At 42.8% G+C, this 18,502-nt stretch overlaps 2 protein-coding genes and 2 long non-coding RNA genes across 10 annotated transcripts; 2 read left to right on the forward strand and 2 right to left on the reverse strand.

Annotated features, from left to right (window-relative positions):
* Positions 1-290: 290 nt before the first annotated feature.
* On the reverse strand, positions 291-3,430 carry LOC6726615 (double-stranded RNA-specific editase 1). Of its 4 annotated transcripts, XM_044923844.1 has the most exons (5): positions 3,284-3,423; positions 2,248-3,112; positions 1,802-2,135; positions 1,081-1,658; positions 291-1,028 (listed from the first exon to the last, which is right to left on the reverse strand). In XM_044923844.1, the coding sequence occupies exons 3-5, from the start codon at positions 2,100-2,102 to the stop codon at positions 831-833; spliced, it is 1,077 nt and encodes a 358-aa protein (XP_044779779.1). In that variant the 5' UTR covers positions 2,103-2,135; positions 2,248-3,112; positions 3,284-3,423; the 3' UTR covers positions 291-830. The 4 variants fall into 4 exon arrangements, with proteins under 4 accessions (XP_044779779.1, XP_039154204.1, XP_039154203.1 ...); XM_039298270.2 differs by lacking the exon at positions 2,248-3,112 and having other exon boundaries at positions 1,802-2,090; positions 3,284-3,430; XM_039298269.2 differs by lacking the exon at positions 2,248-3,112 and having other exon boundaries at positions 3,284-3,430.
* An 809-nt stretch (positions 3,431-4,239) lies between these two features.
* On the forward strand, positions 4,240-10,412 carry LOC123327429. The gene is made up of 2 exons (XR_006542151.1): positions 4,240-4,739; positions 5,252-10,412. It is a non-coding gene; the product is annotated as an uncharacterized LOC123327429 (long non-coding RNA).
* An 812-nt stretch (positions 10,413-11,224) lies between these two features.
* On the forward strand, positions 11,225-14,625 carry LOC123327430. The gene is made up of 2 exons (XR_006542152.1): positions 11,225-11,724; positions 12,237-14,625. It is a non-coding gene; the product is annotated as an uncharacterized LOC123327430 (long non-coding RNA).
* On the reverse strand, positions 14,621-17,436 carry LOC120285585 (double-stranded RNA-specific editase 1-like). 4 transcript variants are annotated; one of them, XM_044923845.1, is made up of 4 exons: positions 17,250-17,436; positions 15,767-16,055; positions 15,046-15,623; positions 14,621-14,993 (listed from the first exon to the last, which is right to left on the reverse strand). In XM_044923845.1, the coding sequence occupies exons 1-4, from the start codon at positions 17,310-17,312 to the stop codon at positions 14,796-14,798; spliced, it is 1,128 nt and encodes a 375-aa protein (XP_044779780.1). In that variant the 5' UTR covers positions 17,313-17,436; the 3' UTR covers positions 14,621-14,795. The 4 variants fall into 4 exon arrangements, with proteins under 4 accessions (XP_044779780.1, XP_039154150.1, XP_044779781.1 ...); XM_039298216.2 differs by having other exon boundaries at positions 15,767-16,100; XM_044923846.1 differs by lacking the exon at positions 17,250-17,436 and adding an exon at positions 16,213-17,230 and having other exon boundaries at positions 15,767-16,100.
* Positions 17,437-18,502: the final 1,066 nt, after the last annotated feature.

Genomic DNA, 18,502 nt, shown 5'->3' on the forward strand with positions numbered 1-18,502 from the left:
AACCGAGTCATCGAAAAGGACTTAAAAGTTGTCCCACTGGGAGACCAAATAAACTTCCACAGCAGCCGATATGCCGACAGACTTAGCGCCCACCCGAACTCGTTGGCGAATCTTGTCGACCCTTTTTCCCCCTATTTTACATTTGTATACATTATAATTAAGGAACAGTATCCATAATATTAAGCAACACATTAAGTTCATAAGTTCAGAACAATAAAAGATTTCAAAAAAAAAAAAACATTCTTCGTGTTGATTCTGTACGAGTATGAACACAAGAAATCAAAATGCACTTTACAATTTTATATTCAATGCATATATTTATGTCTTCATGTTTTAAAAAATCAAGTAATTATACCACCCAAGACCTGACATTAATTTAGCTTAATCTAGATAACGACAAAAAATTTAATTCACTGGTAAGCATAATTATTATTTGATACCCAATCTGCCACCGAAATGCTCTTCTGTGGAAGCGTTTTCAAAAAAAAAAAAAAACAAGCCAACAGTGTATAACAAAATACACGGAAAAAATTAATCAGCATTACCAAGGAACCTTGCGTTAAAATTATTCGGATAATCTTGCAGTTCAAGATTACTCGTGGTTGAAAACGGCTGCGGCCCACCTAAAAAATCATAAGTAAGAGCTGTCCCAAATGCAAGCTAAATTGGTAAATTCTTGTTTAATATGCCTCTTCACCTTCACAGAGAAGAAATTCTTTGAGTTGCGCATTTGAAGTCAGGGACGCAATCTTCTGATTGCTGGCCGTTAAGAGAGGCGTGTTGGCGAGGTGTGTTGCTGTCGGCAGTTGGAGTCTGCGACTGGAGTTGTCTTAAGTGGTGTCGTCGTAGGTGAAGTTTGTGCCGAATAGAGAGTTGCACACTTTCACGGCCACGTTGCGATGGGCGATCTTCTTGGATCTGCCGTGGGCGTGGAATTCCTGGTTGTCCACCGTGATTCCCAGATGCTGCATGCCGTTGGTATTGTCGCCAGATGACCCGTAGTTCACGTAGCTGAGTCCCGGGCGCATCTGCAGGGGAATTGATTACTGACAGTGAATATAGTGAGGTGGGCTGGCCTACAATACAAAGAATGGTCGCCGGGTGCATGGTCTCCCAGCCAGAGGGTAGCTCCGTACGCACTGGCGGCTTCTTTGGCTCCTTCGGCGCGGCGGGAACTGGAGTTCCGGCATCCTCTTCGGCCTGCTGGGCAGCATTGGCCGAAGCGTGCATCTCGGGTACGACATAGCCCTCGCGCTCCCACTCCGCGAACAGCTTGTAGATGGCAAACGAAGCCAGATTCAACATGGGCAGATCATCATCCGGTGCATCGGCCTCATCCTCTTTAGTGTCTATTGGCTCCGCACCTATCTCCACCTGGTGAATACGGGGAGGCTTAGGCGTCATCTTCGCAATTATAAAATCGCGCCAAGCCTTCTCGCAGGCCGCGTTCTTGGCTGTCATCTTTGAGGTACCCTTGCCCACGTACTGAGTCGAGTTCACAGTGACAACGGCCGTGAATCCCCCGTCGGTATTGCTGACGATGGTGAAATCGCTGATGGTCACGCCCTTAACCTCGTTGAGGGCCATCAGAGCGTTCTTGGGGAGCATGGACTTGCGCAGCTGGCGGTTCTGTCGCAGCTTCTTGTCCCGAGTGCGTTCTACGATCGAGTTAAAAGACATATATGTTATTGTATAAATGTTAAGTAATTTCCAGTCTGTCCTTTCATAAGAACTGTAGTGATTCGTGTGTGTGTGCGATAAAAGTCTGGGAAAACTGATCACCAAAGAATTCCACGCTTACCAGACGACTTCTTGCGCTTTTGGAAGATCTTTTTAAATGGGATCTTGCCCCCAATGCCGCTGGCACTGGTATTGTCCTCTATAATGTCGACGGACGGTTCATCGTCGACAGAGATCGGCTCCTCCTTGATGATAACTGGCAAGGGCAGCTTCGAGGCGATGGCGTCCGCATCCGGATTTTGCTGCTGGACGGACGAGTTCGGCACTTGAACGGGGACAGGAGTCGATGGCTGCTGAACAGCCACCGGAGTGGCCACCGGAGGAGACTGCTGCTCCTGGACATTGGCGGCCTGCAACGGCATTTGGATCAAAGGCTTGACGGTGGCATTGGGATTCTGCGTTTGCGAAAGAGTTAACCGATTAGTTAGCAAAGGCAACGGGCTGGTCCAGTGGGTCGACAGAAAAGCGACTCGCTGGCCAACGGAAACCATCAAGTCGTCAAGTTACCCGGAAGCGTCAGGGTGGTCGGCTGGTCACTTAAAACCATAGTTCAGGAAATAGCCATGGCCATTCCTGCGACCCAAGTGCCCCGAAACGAAGCTCTGCACCAGCGGAGCCACCTGCCCAGCAACTGTGGATCTAGGGTAGGGTAACAATTCCCTCATTCATTTAAAGGGGTTAAAAACAGCAAAGTCCGATTAACAAATAAATGCAGTCTTATGGTGAGTTAATTTTTCGCTAATGTATTCTGTTGCAGCGAGGTTCGAGAAAATCAAATTCTAATTCTAATACAATTTTCTCCGATATGCAAAAATGGATTAATTTTTAATGACTAGTGCTCTATAAGTTACACAATTCTAAAATACGTTAATTTATTTCTTTCTATTTTAGTAAGAAACAAATCAAACACGAATTCATTTTGGACTTGGAATAGTATAGTTATGGGGATCCTTCGGTCATCGGCTGAGCTCATGGTCGCCGGCTCGTTTCGGGCACTTTCGGTGGAGTGAATGGGCATTGCTATCTGACCCAAAACTAATAATTTTAGTTACAATTTCGAGTAAATGCATTTTCAGTAGCCATAAAAGTTAGCGATAACCGCAAGTCCAGCGTGAAACTATCGCAGTGCTAGCCATCTCTGGTTGATCGAAAGCACGAATGGAGTGGAATGACTGCAATGACCAAATGGGTGGGATACAAATGCAATGGAAGAGGGAAAGCTGGGGGTGGGCTGGAGGGTGCATTGTGGATGCTGGTGGAATTCGGACAACGATCTGCAGTGCAGTCTCTGCACTTTCGATTAACCCGCTTTTAGTGGCTATTGCAAATGAGTTCACAATTGTAATGAATACACACACTTTCACTTTGTGCGCTGCAAATTATAGAAATAAAATCGAAAACTTTGTTATTTCACAAATCAAATATGGATGAGTCCAACAATGGTTTTTGTTTTCGTGATCTAGGAACACTAGGAACACATCTCTTCACAGGGAAGTTTAAACTCACACTCCTGCACACACTTGGAAAAAATGTAGATTCTTACGTAAATGCCTCCAAAGACAAATGGCTTGTTGTTTGCCGCGAGTGGACGAAGATTTCCCTCCATCTTGATTTTTTCGTTTTTGTAATTTAATTTTTCACTGTTCAAATCACAGAGATAAGCTTACTGCGCTGATGGGAAAACCTAAATAGGGATGTAAGGCATATATCAGAATATATCGATATTTGTTTCACATATTTTGAAAATCGATTCTTGTATTAAATATATTAGAGACATTTCACACTGGCCATAGTAATATAAGCAAGTGAAGGGATAGAAAGACGGCGGAAAATGAGCGCAGACAACTGATTTTTTTCTAAAATAATTAACAATAATATAAAAATAACACGAAGATGCCTATTTGAAGTGTCTAAAAATTAATGCGAAAATTAAAAATTGCAACAGTATTTCTGTATTTCTTGAGAAATTTATAGCTTTTAGAGCGTGTGCATGTTAATTCCCTCAATTTTTTGTGATTGACTTACATTTGAATATAGTAAAAGAATAGTCTAAAACTCAAACCATACCCGCAACAAAATTATTATTTTAACGCACAAAATTTTTGTTATGATCGTGGTTTATTTTTTGACCACAAATGTATAGTACTTTTAAAATATTTAAGCTGAAGACACTGTGCATTTTAAAACACGACGAGTTAGAAAATGCAATGCAATAACGTATTAAATCGTTTCATGACTTGCAAACACAATTTGGCAGTCCGCAGCGTGGGCAAAATCTATAAGGTTCCAATCAACGAAAAACAGAAAAGGTGTTCACACTGTTTTAACAAGAGTTTTGCGTTTCCTCAACCACAGCAATAGGAAAGTATGCGAATTTTTGAAAATGAACACCGAATTAAGTGAATTAACTATCTGGGTTGGGATTAATCGCCCAGTTTTTAATATTTTTCATATATTAAACAAATATTATTATTCGTCAAAGTAAGGTAAGATACCTGTAACTCAGATAGTGTTAGTTCAATGGAGAATTTTCGACATTCTTTTGGCATATCTATAGAAAGCTCCAAGACAAATAATTTTCTAAAAAAAATGGGAACATTTTTGAAAAGTGTTGGCATGGCAGTTTTGGACAAACTGCTCTAGAATCTGGAGAATAAGTCTCAACGCCCTGACTTTTTATAGTTCCTCAGATCTAGAAATTTATACGGACGGAAATGGACAGATCGCGGTTTTTATTATTTTACGAAAATTGAAGCAGTAGTCAACCTGCGCTGCATACAGGCTTAGTCCCAACTAGCACTTAAGGTTCGCGATGTTCCAAAGTTCATACAATCGGGCAGTCGGACAAAAGACCATGGGAAAGCACGACTCGTTTTGTAATCATGGACTACAGAGAACTTATATACACCCACCTACAAAAACTCCAATTTAATTTTTCGCTGCTCAAGTCACAAAACTATTGACAATGAAGACAAACCCGGATCAAATGAAACCACAAGGTAACTATAGATCTATGTTTACATTGTAGTATCTGAAACAAAATGATACAATTTTTATACCTTTTACTTGTAGAGCTATACTAGATTTGTTGAAAAGTATATAACAAGCAGAAGGAAGCGTTGCCGACTATATAAATTATATGTATTCTTGATCAGGATCAATAGCCGAGTCGATCAAGCCATGACCGTCTGTCCGTATGAACGTCGAGATCTCAGGAAATATAAAAGCTAGAAGGTTGAGATTCAGCATACAGTTTTTAGAGACATAGATGTTGCGCAAGTTTATTTACAAACCGCATAAAACTACCGCGCCCACACTTTTGAAAAATGTGTTGATTTTTTTTCACATTTGTATTAATCTTGTAAATTTGCAAGATCGATTTGCCTAATAACTTATTTTTGTCTTTGGTCTATGGCTTTACCCTACATACTGCCAACCATCCGGATGACAGACAACATCCTTGCTAGATCAAATATCTCTCATCGCCACTCTATCTCAAAATCATATCCAGGAAGTAACTATTCAGCTGACTGCAAGCAGAGGAAACTTTAATGTTGCCTTAATATACTGCCCTCCTTACACTTAGATGGACAGATGCCATTGCTGGGCAGTTCATCACACACAATTGGAGAAGCCACATGCTACCCCCACCATGCAACTGCCTCTCCAAGTGCCATAGATTTTGGGATCTCCAAAGGCTTTAGACAGCAACTAATCAGGGTGAAAGTGCTGACAGAACTGTTATCTGACCATCATCTGCCATTGATTGAAGACGCCCAATCATTTAGAAGTGTTAAAAAAATGCTGTCTCCACAAGCGAGAATTCGGATCTTTAAAAAACACATCGAGGCTACTGTAGAACTCAACATTTTCATTGACACTTGCAGTAGGCTGGAAGCGTACGTCGACTACTTCACATCGGCGATCATTGAAGCTGCAAGGCAGGCTACACCAAGTTGGTCTCACGGCCATAAGGAGGCCTGCCATTTTAAGCTTGGAGGCTAGGGACTTAGCCACAAAAGACGCCTCAGAAGACATACACCGCGACAGGAGATCCTAGCATTTACCAGCAATATTCATACTCCAACGCTCAGACACGCCCTATACCTTACCGCATAAGGTAATGATGCAACTAAAGGCTTTGCAGCCAAAAAAAACCCTGGTTACTATGGCATAGACAACCGAACTGCGAAATTTCTACCACGCAAAGGAGTGCTTGCTCTTGTGAAAATATTTAATGCTATGCTAAGATTAGGTAATTTTCCCAGGCAATGAAAACGTGCGCGCATTGTAATGATCCCCAAAGCTGGAAAGTCACCAACACAGATCGACTCATACCGCCCGATAATCCTGCTACCAACTTTCTCCAACGTTTTTGAGAGAATTTTGCTTACCCGCTTGATGGAACTGCCGGAGGTAGGTAACACATCCCACAAGAACTAGCTTTGAACAGTCGGCGTATTTTTGGACGTGAAACAAGCGTTTGATAAGGTGTGGCATGAAGGTCTGCTATATAAAATGAAAGATCTCCTCCGAGCAGCCCATTATGCCATCCTCAGCTCCTTCATCGCTGATCGGCCCTTCGATGTTGCTGTACGAAACTGTCGGTCAAGCCTGGAACACATTCATGCAGGGGTTCCACAGGGAAGTGTGCTTGGACCCTTTCCGTATACCCTGTACACTGCTGACATGCCAACTCCCGTCAACAACACCGATGAAGCCTCCCCTGCTCAGCTGCTCCTGGCCACCTACACTGATGACACCGCCATGCTTGCGTCGCACTCATCCTTTCAATTCAGCCCAATGCAGTTCAGGAATGGCTGCATGCAATCGAGCGATGGACTGGTAAATGGAACAAATCCATTACATACTAAGTCGGCCTGTGTCACATTTACCCTGCGACCTCAACATGCCTAGGTCTTCTCTTTGACGGAAATACCATTGACCACGTCTCATCCCACTGCTACTTCGGAGTTCACCTTGATGGACGCTGAGTTGAAAAGCCCATATCACGGCAGTTAGAGCCAAATCCTCATGGAAGCTGAAAAAGCTGGACAGGCTTTTCCACTCAAGCAACCCTCATATGGCAGTTAAGGCTCCCTTAATAAAAGCCATATTAGGTCCAACACTGACCCACGCAATCCAAGTGTGGAGTGTGCCTCTGGGACTCAGCTCAATGGGCTTGGAGTAATACAATCGCGAGCGGCACGACATGCATCTGGGCTACCCTGGTATGTGAGCAACCGAGTCATCGAAAAGGACTTAAAAGTTGTCCCACTGGGAGACCAAATAAACTTCCACAGCAGCCGATATGCCGACAGACTTAGCGCCCACCCGAACTCGTTGGCGAATCTTGTCGACCCTTTTTCCCCCTATTTTACATTTGTATACATTATAATTAAGGAACAGTATCCATAATATTAAGCAACACATTAAGTTCATAAGTTCAGAACAATAAAAGATTTCAAAAAAAAAAAAACATTCTTCGTGTTGATTCTGTACGAGTATGAACACAAGAAATCAACATGCACTTTACAATTTTATATTCAATGCATATATTTATGTCTTCATGTTTTAAAAAATCAAGTAATTATACCACCCAAGACCTGACATTAATTTAGCTTAATCTAGATAACGACAAAAAATTTAATTCACTGGTAAGCATAATTATTATTTGATACCCAATCTGCCACCGAAATGCTCTTCTGTGGAAGCGTTTTCAAAAAAAAAAAAAAACAAGCCAACAGTGTATAACAAAATACACGGAAAAAATTAATCAGCATTACCAAGGAACCTTGCGTTAAAATTATTCGGATAATCTTGCAGTTCAAGATTACTCGTGGTTGAAAACGGCTGCGGCCCACCTAAAAAATCATAAGTAAGAGCTGTCCCAAATGCAAGCTAAATTGGTAAATTCTTGTTTAATATGCCTCTTCACCTTCACAGAGAAGAAATTCTTTGAGTTGCGCATTTGAAGTCAGTTACGCAATCTTCTGATTGCTGGCCGTTAAGAGAGGCGTGTTGGCGAGGTGTGTTGCTGTCGGCAGTTGGAGTCTGCGACTGGAGTTGTCTTAAGTGGTGTCGTCGTAGGTGAAGTTTGTGCCGAATAGAGAGTTGCACACTTTCACGGCCACGTTGCGATGGGCGATCTTCTTGGATCTGCCGTGGGCGTGGAATTCCTGGTTGTCCACCGTGATTCCCAGATGCTGCATGCCGTTGGTATTGTCGCCAGATGACCCGTAGTTCACGTAGCTGAGTCCCGGGCGCATCTGCAGGGGAATTGATTACTGACAGTGAATATAGTGAGGTGGGCTGGCCTACAATACAAAGAATGGTCGCCGGGTGCATGGTCTCCCAGCCAGAGGGTAGCTCCGTACGCACTGGCGGCTTCTTTGGCTCCTTCGGCGCGGCGGGAACTGGAGTTCCGGCATCCTCTTCGGCCTGCTGGGCAGCATTGGCCGAAGCGTGCATCTCGGGTACGACATAGCCCTCGCGCTCCCACTCCGCGAACAGCTTGTAGATGGCAAACGAAGCCAGATTCAACATGGGCAGATCATCATCCGGTGCATCGGCCTCATCCTCTTTAGTGTCTATTGGCTCCGCACCTATCTCCACCTGGTGAATACGGGGAGGCTTAGGCGTCATCTTCGCAATTATAAAATCGCGCCAAGCCTTCTCGCAGGCCGCGTTCTTGGCTGTCATCTTTGAGGTACCCTTGCCCACGTACTGAGTCGAGTTCACAGTGACAACGGCCGTGAATCCCCCGTCGGTATTGCTGACGATGGTGAAATCGCTGATGGTCACGCCCTTAACCTCGTTGAGGGCCATCAGAGCGTTCTTGGGGAGCATGGACTTGCGCAGCTGGCGGTTCTGTCGCAGCTTCTTGTCCCGAGTGCGTTCTACGATCGAGTTAAAAGACATATATGTTATTGTATAAATGTTAAGTAATTTCCAGTCTGTCCTTTCATAAGAACTGTAGTGATTCGTGTGTGTGTGCGATAAAAGTCTGGGAAAACTGATCACCAAAGAATTCCACGCTTACCAGACGACTTCTTGCGCTTTTGGAAGATCTTTTTAAATGGGATCTTGCCCCCAATGCCGCTGGCACTGGTATTGTCCTCTATAATGTCGACGGACGGTTCATCGTCGACAGAGATCGGCTCCTCCTTGATGATAACTGGCAAGGGCAGCTTCGAGGCGATGGCGTCCGCATCCGGATTTTGCTGCTGGACGGACGAGTTCGGCACTTGAACGGGGACAGGAGTCGATGGCTGCTGAACAGCCACCGGAGTGGCCACCGGAGGAGACTGCTGCTCCTGGACATTGGCGGCCTGCAACGGCATTTGGATCAAAGGCTTGACGGTGGCATTGGGATTCTGCGTTTGCGAAAGAGTTAACCGATTAGTTAGCAAAGGCAACGGGCTGGTCCAGTGGGTCGACAGAAAAGCGACTCGCTGGCCAACGGAAACCATCAAGTCGTCAAGTTACCCGGAAGCGTCAGGGTGGTCGGCTGGTCTACTTAAAACCATAGTTCAGGAAATAGCCATGGCCATTCCTGCGACCCAAGTGCCCCGAAACGAAGCTCTGCACCAGCGGAGCCACCTGCCCAGCAACTGTGGATCTAGGGTAGGGTAACAATTCCCTCATTCATTTAAAGGGGTTAAAAACAGCAAAGTCCGATTAACAAATAAATGCAGTCTTATGGTGAGTTAATTTTTCGCTAATGTATTCTGTTGCAGCGAGGTTCGAGAAAATCAAATTCTAATTCTAATACAATTTTCTCCGATATGCAAAAATGGATTAATTTTTAATGACTAGTGCTCTATAAGTTACACAATTCTAAAATACGTTAATTTATTTCTTTCTATTTTAGTAAGAAACAAATCAAACACGAATTCATTTTGGACTTGGAATAGTATAGTTATGGGGATCCTTCGGTCATCGGCTGAGCTCATGGTCGCCGGCTCGTTTCGGGCACTTTCGGTGGAGTGAATGGGCATTGCTATCTGACCCAAAACTAATAATTTTAGTTACAATTTCGAGTAAATGCATTTTCAGTAGCCATAAAAGTTAGCGATAACCGCAAGTCCAGCGTGAAACTATCGCAGTGCTAGCCATCTCTGGTTGATCGAAAGCACGAATGGAGTGGAATGACTGCAATGACCAAATGGGTGGGATACAAATGCAATGGAAGAGGGAAAGCTGGGGGTGGGCTGGAGGGTGCATTGTGGATGCTGGTGGAATTCGGACAACGATCTGCAGTGCAGTCTCTGCACTTTCGATTAACCCGCTTTTAGTGGCTATTGCAAATGAGTTCACAATTGTAATGAATACACACACTTTCACTTTGTGCGCTGCAAATTATAGAAATAAAATCGAAAACTTTGTTATTTCACAAATCAAATATGGATGAGTCCAACAATGGTTTTTGTTTTCGTGATCTAGGAACACTAGGAACACATCTCTTCACAGGGAAGTTTAAACTCACACTCCTGCACACACTTGGAAAAAATGTAGATTCTTACGTAAATGCCTCCAAAGACAAATGGCTTGTTGTTTGCCGCGAGTGGACGAAGATTTCCCTCCATCTTGATTTTTTCGTTTTTGTAATTTAATTTTTCACTGTTCAAATCACAGAGATAAGCTTACTGCGCTGATGGGAAAAGCCTAAATAGGGATGTAAGGCATATATCAGAATATATCGATATTTGTTTCACATATTTTGAAAATCGATTCTTGTATTAAATATATTAGAGACATTTCACACTGGCCATAGTAATATAAGCAAGTGAAGGGATAGAAAGACGGCGGAAAATGAGCGCAGACAACTGATTTTTTTCTAAAATAATTAACAATAATATAAAAATAACACGAAGATGCCTATTTGAAGTGTCTAAAAATTAATGCGAAAATTAAAAATTGCAACAGTATTTCTGTATTTCTTGAGAAATTTATAGCTTTTAGAGCGTGTGCATGTTAATTCCCTCAATTTTTTGTGACTGACTTACATTTGAATATAGTAAAAGAATAGTCTAAAACTCAAACCATACCCGCAACAAAATTATTATTTTAACGCACAAAATTTTTGTTATGATCGTGGTTTATTTTTTGACCACAAATGTATAGTACTTTTAAAATATTTAAGCTGAAGACACTGTGCATTTTAAAACACGACGAGTTAGAAAATGGCAATGCAATAACGTATTAAATCGTTTTCATGACTTGCAAACACAATTTGGCAGTCCGCAGCGTGGGCAAAATCTATAAGGTTCCAATCAACGAAAAACAGAAAAGGTGTTCACACTGTTTTAACAAGAGTTTTGCGTTTCCTCAACCACAGCAATAGGAAAGTATGCGAATTTTTGAAAATGAACACCGAATTAAGTGAATTAACTATCTGGGTTGGGATTAATCGCCCAGTTTTTAATATTTTTCATATATTAAACAAATATTATTATTCGTCAAAGTAAGGTAAGATACCTGTAACTCAGATAGTGTTAGTTCAATGGAGAATTTTCGACATTCTTTTGGCATATCTATAGAAAGCTCCAAGACAAATAATTTTCTAAAAAAAATGGGAACATTTTTGAAAAGTGTTGGCATGGCAGTTTTGGACAAACTGCTCTAGAATCTGGAGAATAAGTCTCAACGCCCTGACTTTTTATAGTTCCTCAGATCTAGAAATTTATACGGACGGAAATGGACAGATCGCGGTTTTTATTATTTTACGAAAATTGAAGCAGTAGTCAACCTGCGCTGCATACAGGCTTAGTCCCAACTAGCACTTAAGGTTCGCGATGTTCCAAAGTTCATACAATCGGGCAGTCGGACAAAAGACCATGGGAAAGCACGACTCGTTTTGTAATCATGGACTACAGAGAACTTATATACACCCACCTACAAAAACTCCAATTTAATTTTTCGCTGCTCAAGTCACAAAACTATTGACAATGAAGACAAACCCGGATCAAATGAAACCACAAGGTAACTATAGATCTATGTTTACATTGTAGTATCTGAAACAAAATGATACAATTTTTATACCTTTTACTTGTAGAGCTATACTAGATTTGTTGAAAAGTATATAACAAGCAGAAGGAAGCGTTGCCGACTATATAAATTATATGTATTCTTGATCAGGATCAATAGCCGAGTCGATCAAGCCATGACCGTCTGTCCGTATGAACGTCGAGATCTCAGGAAATATAAAAGCTAGAAGGTTGAGATTCAGCATACAGTTTTTAGAGACATAGATGTTGCGCCAGTTTATTTACAAACCGCATAAAACTACCGCGCCCACACTTTTGAAAAATGTGTTGATTTTTTTTCACATTTGTATTAATCTTGTAAATTTGCAAGATCGATTTGCCTAATAACTTATTTTTGTCTTTGGTCTATGGCTTTACCCTACATACTGCCAACCATCCGGATGACAGACAACATCCTTGCTAGATCAAATATCTCTCATCGCCACTCTATCTCAAAATCATATCCAGGAAGTAACTATTCAGCTGACTGCAAGCAGAGGAAACTTTAATGTTGCCTTAATATACTGCCCTCCTTACACTTAGATGGACAGATGCCATTGCTGGGCAGTTCATCACACACAATTGGAGAAGCCACATGCTACCCCCACCATGCAACTGCCTCTCCAAGTGCCATAGATTTTGGGATCTCCAAAGGCTTTAGACAGCAACTAATCAGGGTGAAAGTGCTGACAGAACTGTTATCTGACCATCATCTGCCATTGATTGAAGACGCCCAATCATTTAGAAGTGTTAAAAAAATGCTGTCTCCACAAGCGAGAATTCGGATCTTTAAAAAACACATCGAGGCTACTGTAGAACTCAACATTTTCATTGACACTTGCAGTAGGCTGGAAGCGTACGTCGACTACTTCACATCGGCGATCATTGAAGCTGCAAGGCAGGCTACACCAAGTTGGTCTCACGGCCATAAGGAGGCCTGCCATTTTAAGCTTGGAGGCTAGGGACTTAGCCACAAAAGACGCCTCAGAAGACAATACACCGCGACAGGAGATCCTAGCATTTACCAGCAATATTCATACTCCAACGCTCAGACACGCCCTATACCTTACCGCATAAGGTAATGATGCAACTAAAGGCTTTGCAGCCAAAAAAAACCCTGGTTACTATGGCATAGACAACCGAACTGCGAAATTTCTACCACGCAAAGGAGTGCTTGCTCTTGTGAAAATATTTAATGCTATGCTAAGATTAGGTAATTTTCCCAGGCAATGAAAACGTGCGCGCATTGTAATGATCCCCAAAGCTGGAAAGTCACCAACACAGATCGACTCATACCGCCCGATAATCCTGCTACCAACTTTCTCCAACGTTTTTGAGAGAATTTTGCTTACCCGCTTGATGGAACTGCCGGAGGTAGGTAACACATCCCACAAGAACTAGCTTTGAACAGTCGGCGTATTTTTGGACGTGAAACAAGCGTTTGATAAGGTGTGGCATGAAGGTCTGCTATATAAAATGAAAGATCTCCTCCGAGCAGCCCATTATGCCATCCTCAGCTCCTTCATCGCTGATCGGCCCTTCGATGTTGCTGTACGAAACTGTCGGTCAAGCCTGGAACACATTCATGCAGGGGTTCCACAGGGAAGTGTGCTTGGACCCTTTCCGTATACCCTGTACACTGCTGACATGCCAACTCCCGTCAACAACACCGATGAAGCCTCCCCTGCTCAGCTGCTCCTGGCCACCTACACTGATGACACCGCCATGCTTGCGTCGCACTCATCCTTTCAATTCAGCCCAATGCAGTTCAGGAATGGCTGCATGCAATCGAGCGATGGACTGGTAAATGGAACAAATCCATTACATACTAAGTCGGCCTGTGTCACATTTACCCTGCGACCTCAACATGCCTAGGTCTTCTCTTTGACGGAAATACCATTGACCACGTCTCATCCCACTGCTACTTCGGAGTTCACCTTGATGGACGCTGAGTTGAAAAGCCCATATCACGGCAGTTAGAGCCAAATCCTCATGGAAGCTGAAAAAGCTGGACAGGCTTTTCCACTCAAGCAACCCTCATATGGCAGTTAAGGCTCCCTTAATAAAAGCCATATTAGGTCCAACACTGACCCACGCAATCCAAGTGTGGAGTGTGCCTCTGGGACTCAGCTCAATGGGCTTGGAGTAATACAATCGCGAGCGGCACGACATGCATCTGGGCTACCCTGGTATGTGAGCAACCGAGTCATCGAAAAGGACTTAAAAGTTGTCCCACTGGGAGACCAAATAAACTTCCACAGCAGCCGATATGCCGACAGACTTAGCGCCCACCCGAACTCGTTGGCGAATCTTGTCGACCCTTTTTCCCCCTATTTTACATTTGTATACATTATAATTAAGGAACAGTATCCATAATATTAAGCAACACATTAAGTTCATAAGTTCAGAACAATAAAAGATTTCAAAAAAAAAAAAACATTCTTCGTGTTGATTCTGTACGAGTATGAACACAAGAAATCAACATGCACTTTACAATTTTATATTCAATGCATATATTTATGTCTTCATGTTTTAAAAAATCAAGTAATTATACCACCCAAGACCTGACATTAATTTAGCTTAATCTAGATAACGACAAAAAATTTAATTCACTGGTAAGCATAATTATTATTTGATACCCAATCTGCCACCGAAATGCTCTTCTGTGGAAGCGTTTTCAAAAAAAAAAAAAACAAGCCAACAGTGTATAACAAAATACACGGAAAAAATTAATCAGCATTACCAAGGAACCTTGCGTTAAAATTATTCGGATAATCTTGCAGTTCAAGATTACTCGTGGTTGAAAACGGCTGCGGCCCACCTAAAAAATCATAAGTAAGAGCTGTCCCAAATGCAAGCTAAATTGGTAAATTCTTGTTTAATATGCCTCTTCACCTTCACAGAGAAGAAATTCTTTGAGTTGCGCATTTGAAGTCAGTACGCAATCTTCTGATTGCTGGCCGTTAAGAGAGGCGTGTTGGCGAGGTGTGTTGCTGTCGGCAGTTGGAGTCTGCGACTGGAGTTGTCTTAAGTGGTGTCGTCGTAGGTGAAGTTTGTGCCGAATAGAGAGTTGCACACTTTCACGGCCACGTTGCGATGGGCGATCTTCTTGGATCTGCCGTGGGCGTGGAATTCCTGGTTGTCCACCGTGATTCCCAGATGCTGCATGCCGTTGGTATTGTCGCCAGATGACCCGTAGTTCACGTAGCTGAGTCCCGGGCGCATCTGCAGGGGAATTGATTACTGACAGTGAATATAGTGAGGTGGGCTGGCCTACAATACAAAGAATGGTCGCCGGGTGCATGGTCTCCCAGCCAGAGGGTAGCTCCGTACGCACTGGCGGCTTCTTTGGCTCCTTCGGCGCGGCGGGAACTGGAGTTCCGGCATCCTCTTCGGCCTGCTGGGCAGCATTGGCCGAAGCGTGCATCTCGGGTACGACATAGCCCTCGCGCTCCCACTCCGCGAACAGCTTGTAGATGGCAAACGAAGCCAGATTCAACATGGGCAGATCATCATCCGGTGCATCGGCCTCATCCTCTTTAGTGTCTATTGGCTCCGCACCTATCTCCACCTGGTGAATACGGGGAGGCTTAGGCGTCATCTTCGCAATTATAAAATCGCGCCAAGCCTTCTCGCAGGCCGCGTTCTTGGCTGTCATCTTTGAGGTACCCTTGCCCACGTACTGAGTCGAGTTCACAGTGACAACGGCCGTGAATCCCCCGTCGGTATTGCTGACGATGGTGAAATCGCTGATGGTCACGCCCTTAACCTCGTTGAGGGCCATCAGAGCGTTCTTGGGGAGCATGGACTTGCGCAGCTGGCGGTTCTGTCGCAGCTTCTTGTCCCGAGTGCGTTCTACGATCGAGTTAAAAGACATATATGTTATTGTATAAATGTTAAGTAATTTCCAGTCTGTCCTTTCATAAGAACTGTAGTGATTCGTGTGTGTGTGCGATAAAAGTCTGGGAAAACTGATCACCAAAGAATTCCACGCTTACCAGACGACTTCTTGCGCTTTTGGAAGATCTTTTTAAATGGGATCTTGCCCCCAATGCCGCTGGCACTGGTATTGTCCTCTATAATGTCGACGGACGGTTCATCGTCGACAGAGATCGGCTCCTCCTTGATGATAACTGGCAAGGGCAGCTTCGAGGCGATGGCGTCCGCATCCGGATTTTGCTGCTGGACGGACGAGTTCGGCACTTGAACGGGGACAGGAGTCGATGGCTGCTGAACAGCCACCGGAGTGGCCACCGGAGGAGACTGCTGCTCCTGGACATTGGCGGCCTGCAACGGCATTTGGATCAAAGGCTTGACGGTGGCATTGGGATTCTGCGTTTGCGAAAGAGTTAACCGATTAGTTAGCAAAGGCAACGGGCTGGTCCAGTGGGTCGACAGAAAAGCGACTCGCTGGCCAACGGAAACCATCAAGTCGTCAAGTTACCCGGAAGCGTCAGGGTGGTCGGCTGGTCTACTTAAAACCATAGTTCAGGAAATAGCCATGGCCATTCCTGCGACCCAAGTGCCCCGAAACGAAGCTCTGCACCAGCGGAGCCACCTGCCCAGCAACTGTGGATCTAGGGTAGGGTAACAATTCCCTCATTCATTTAAAGGGGTTAAAAACAGCAAAGTCCGATTAACAAATAAATGCAGTCTTATGGTGAGTTAATTTTTCGCTAATGTATTCTGTTGCAGCGAGGTTCGAGAAAATCAAATTCTAATTCTAATACAATTTTCTCCGATATGCAAAAATGGATTAATTTTTAATGACTAGTGCTCTATAAGTTACACAATTCTAAAATACGTTAATTTATTTCTTTCTATTTTAGTAAGAAACAAATCAAACACGAATTCATTTTGGACTTGGAATAGTATAGTTATGGGGATCCTTCGGTCATCGGCTGAGCTCATGGTCGCCGGCTCGTTTCGGGCACTTTCGGTGGAGTGAATGGGCATTGCTATCTGACCCAAAACTAATAATTTTAGTTACAATTTCGAGTAAATGCATTTTCAGTAGCCATAAAAGTTAGCGATAACCGCAAGTCCAGCGTGAAACTATCGCAGTGCTAGCCATCTCTGGTTGATCGAAAGCACGAATGGAGTGGAATGACTGCAATGACCAAATGGGTGGGATACAAATGCAATGGAAGAGGGAAAGCTGGGGGTGGGCTGGAGGGTGCATTGTGGATGCTGGTGGAATTCGGACAACGATCTGCAGTGCAGTCTCTGCACTTTCGATTAACCCGCTTTTAGTGGCTATTGCAAATGAGTTCACAATTGTAATGAATACACACACTTTCACTTTGTGCGCTGCAAATTATAGAAATAAAATCGAAAACTTTGTTATTTCACAAATCAAATATGGATGAGTCCAACAATGGTTTTTGTTTTCGTGATCTAGGAACACTAGGAACACATCTCTTCACAGGGAAGTTTAAACTCACACTCCTGCACACACTTGGAAAAAATGTAGATTCTTACGTAAATGCCTCCAAAGACAAATGGCTTGTTGTTTGCCGCGAGTGGACGAAGATTTCCCTCCATCTTGATTTTTTCGTTTTTGTAATTTAATTTTTCACTGTTCAAATCACAGAGATAAGCTTACTGCGCTGATGGGAAAAGCCTAAATAGGGATGTAAGGCATATATCAGAATATATCGATATTTGTTTCACATATTTTGAAAATCGATTCTTGTATTAAATATATTAGAGACATTTCACACTGGCCATAGTAATATAAGCAAGTGAAGGGATAGAAAGACGGCGGAAAATGAGCGCAGACAACTGATTTTTTTCTAAAATAATTAACAATAATATAAAAATAACACGAAGATGCCTATTTGAAGTGTCTAAAAATTAATGCGAAAATTAAAAATTGCAACAGTATTTCTGTATTTCTTGAGAAATTTATAGCTTTTAGAGCGTGTGCATGTTAATTCCCTCAATTTTTTGTGACTGACTTACATTTGAATATAGTAAAAGAATAGTCTAAAACTCAAACCATAACCGCAACAAAATTATTAATTTAACGCACAAAATTTTTGTTATGATCGTGGTTTATTTTTTGACCACAAATGTATAGTACTTTTAAAATATTTAAGCTGAAGACACTGTGCATTTTAAAACACGACGAGTTAGAAAATGGCAATGCAATAACGTATTAAATCGTTTTCATTACTTGCAAACACAATTTGGCAGTCCGCAGCGTGGGCAAAATCTATAAGGTTCCAATCAACGAAAAACAGAAAAGGTGTTCACACTGTTTTAACAAGAGTTTTGCGTTTCCCCAACCACAGCAATAGGAAAGTATGCGAATTTATGAAAATGAACACCGAATTAAGTGAATTAACTATCTGGGTTGGGATTAATCGCCCAGTTTTTAATATTTTTCATATATTAAACAAATATTATTATTCGTCAAAGTAAGGTAAAATACCTGTAACTCAAATAGGGGTAGTTCGATGGAGAATTTTCGACATTCTTTTTGCACATCTATAGAAAGTGCCAAGACAAATAATTTTCAGAAAAAAATGGGAACATTTTTAAAAAGGGTTGGCATGGCAGTTTTGGACAAACTTGCTGCATCAACTGCTCTAGAATCTGGAGCATAAGTCTCAACGCCCTGACTTTTTATAGTTCCTCAGATCTAGAAATTCATACGGACGGATTTTATTATTTTACGAAAATTTAAGCAGTAGTCAACCTGCGCTGCATAGGCATACAGGCTTAGCCCT

This window comes from Drosophila simulans, unplaced genomic scaffold, assembly GCF_016746395.2.
Source record: "Drosophila simulans strain w501 unplaced genomic scaffold, Prin_Dsim_3.1 Segkk5_quiver_pilon, whole genome shotgun sequence".
Taxonomy (NCBI): Eukaryota; Metazoa; Arthropoda; class Insecta; order Diptera; family Drosophilidae; genus Drosophila; species Drosophila simulans.

Excerpts from the sequence above, each read along its gene's own strand:
- LOC120285585 (XM_039298215.2), bottom strand. The coding sequence starts at position 16,196 with ATGGTTTCCGTTGGCCAGCGAGTCGCTTTTCTGTCGACCCACTGGACC. Across the intron at positions 15,624-15,766 it reads AAAGCGCAAGAAGTCGTCTG|AACGCACTCGGGACAAGAAG; the intron begins GTAAGCGTGGAA and ends ACTCGATCGTAG. Across the intron at positions 14,994-15,045 it reads CGGCGACCATTCTTTGTATT|ATGCGCCCGGGACTCAGCTA; the intron begins GTAGGCCAGCCC and ends ATTCCCCTGCAG.
- LOC6726615 (XM_039298268.2), bottom strand. The coding sequence starts at position 2,231 with ATGGTTTCCGTTGGCCAGCGAGTCGCTTTTCTGTCGACCCACTGGACC. Across the intron at positions 1,659-1,801 it reads AAAGCGCAAGAAGTCGTCTG|AACGCACTCGGGACAAGAAG; the intron begins GTAAGCGTGGAA and ends ACTCGATCGTAG. Across the intron at positions 1,029-1,080 it reads CGGCGACCATTCTTTGTATT|ATGCGCCCGGGACTCAGCTA; the intron begins GTAGGCCAGCCC and ends ATTCCCCTGCAG.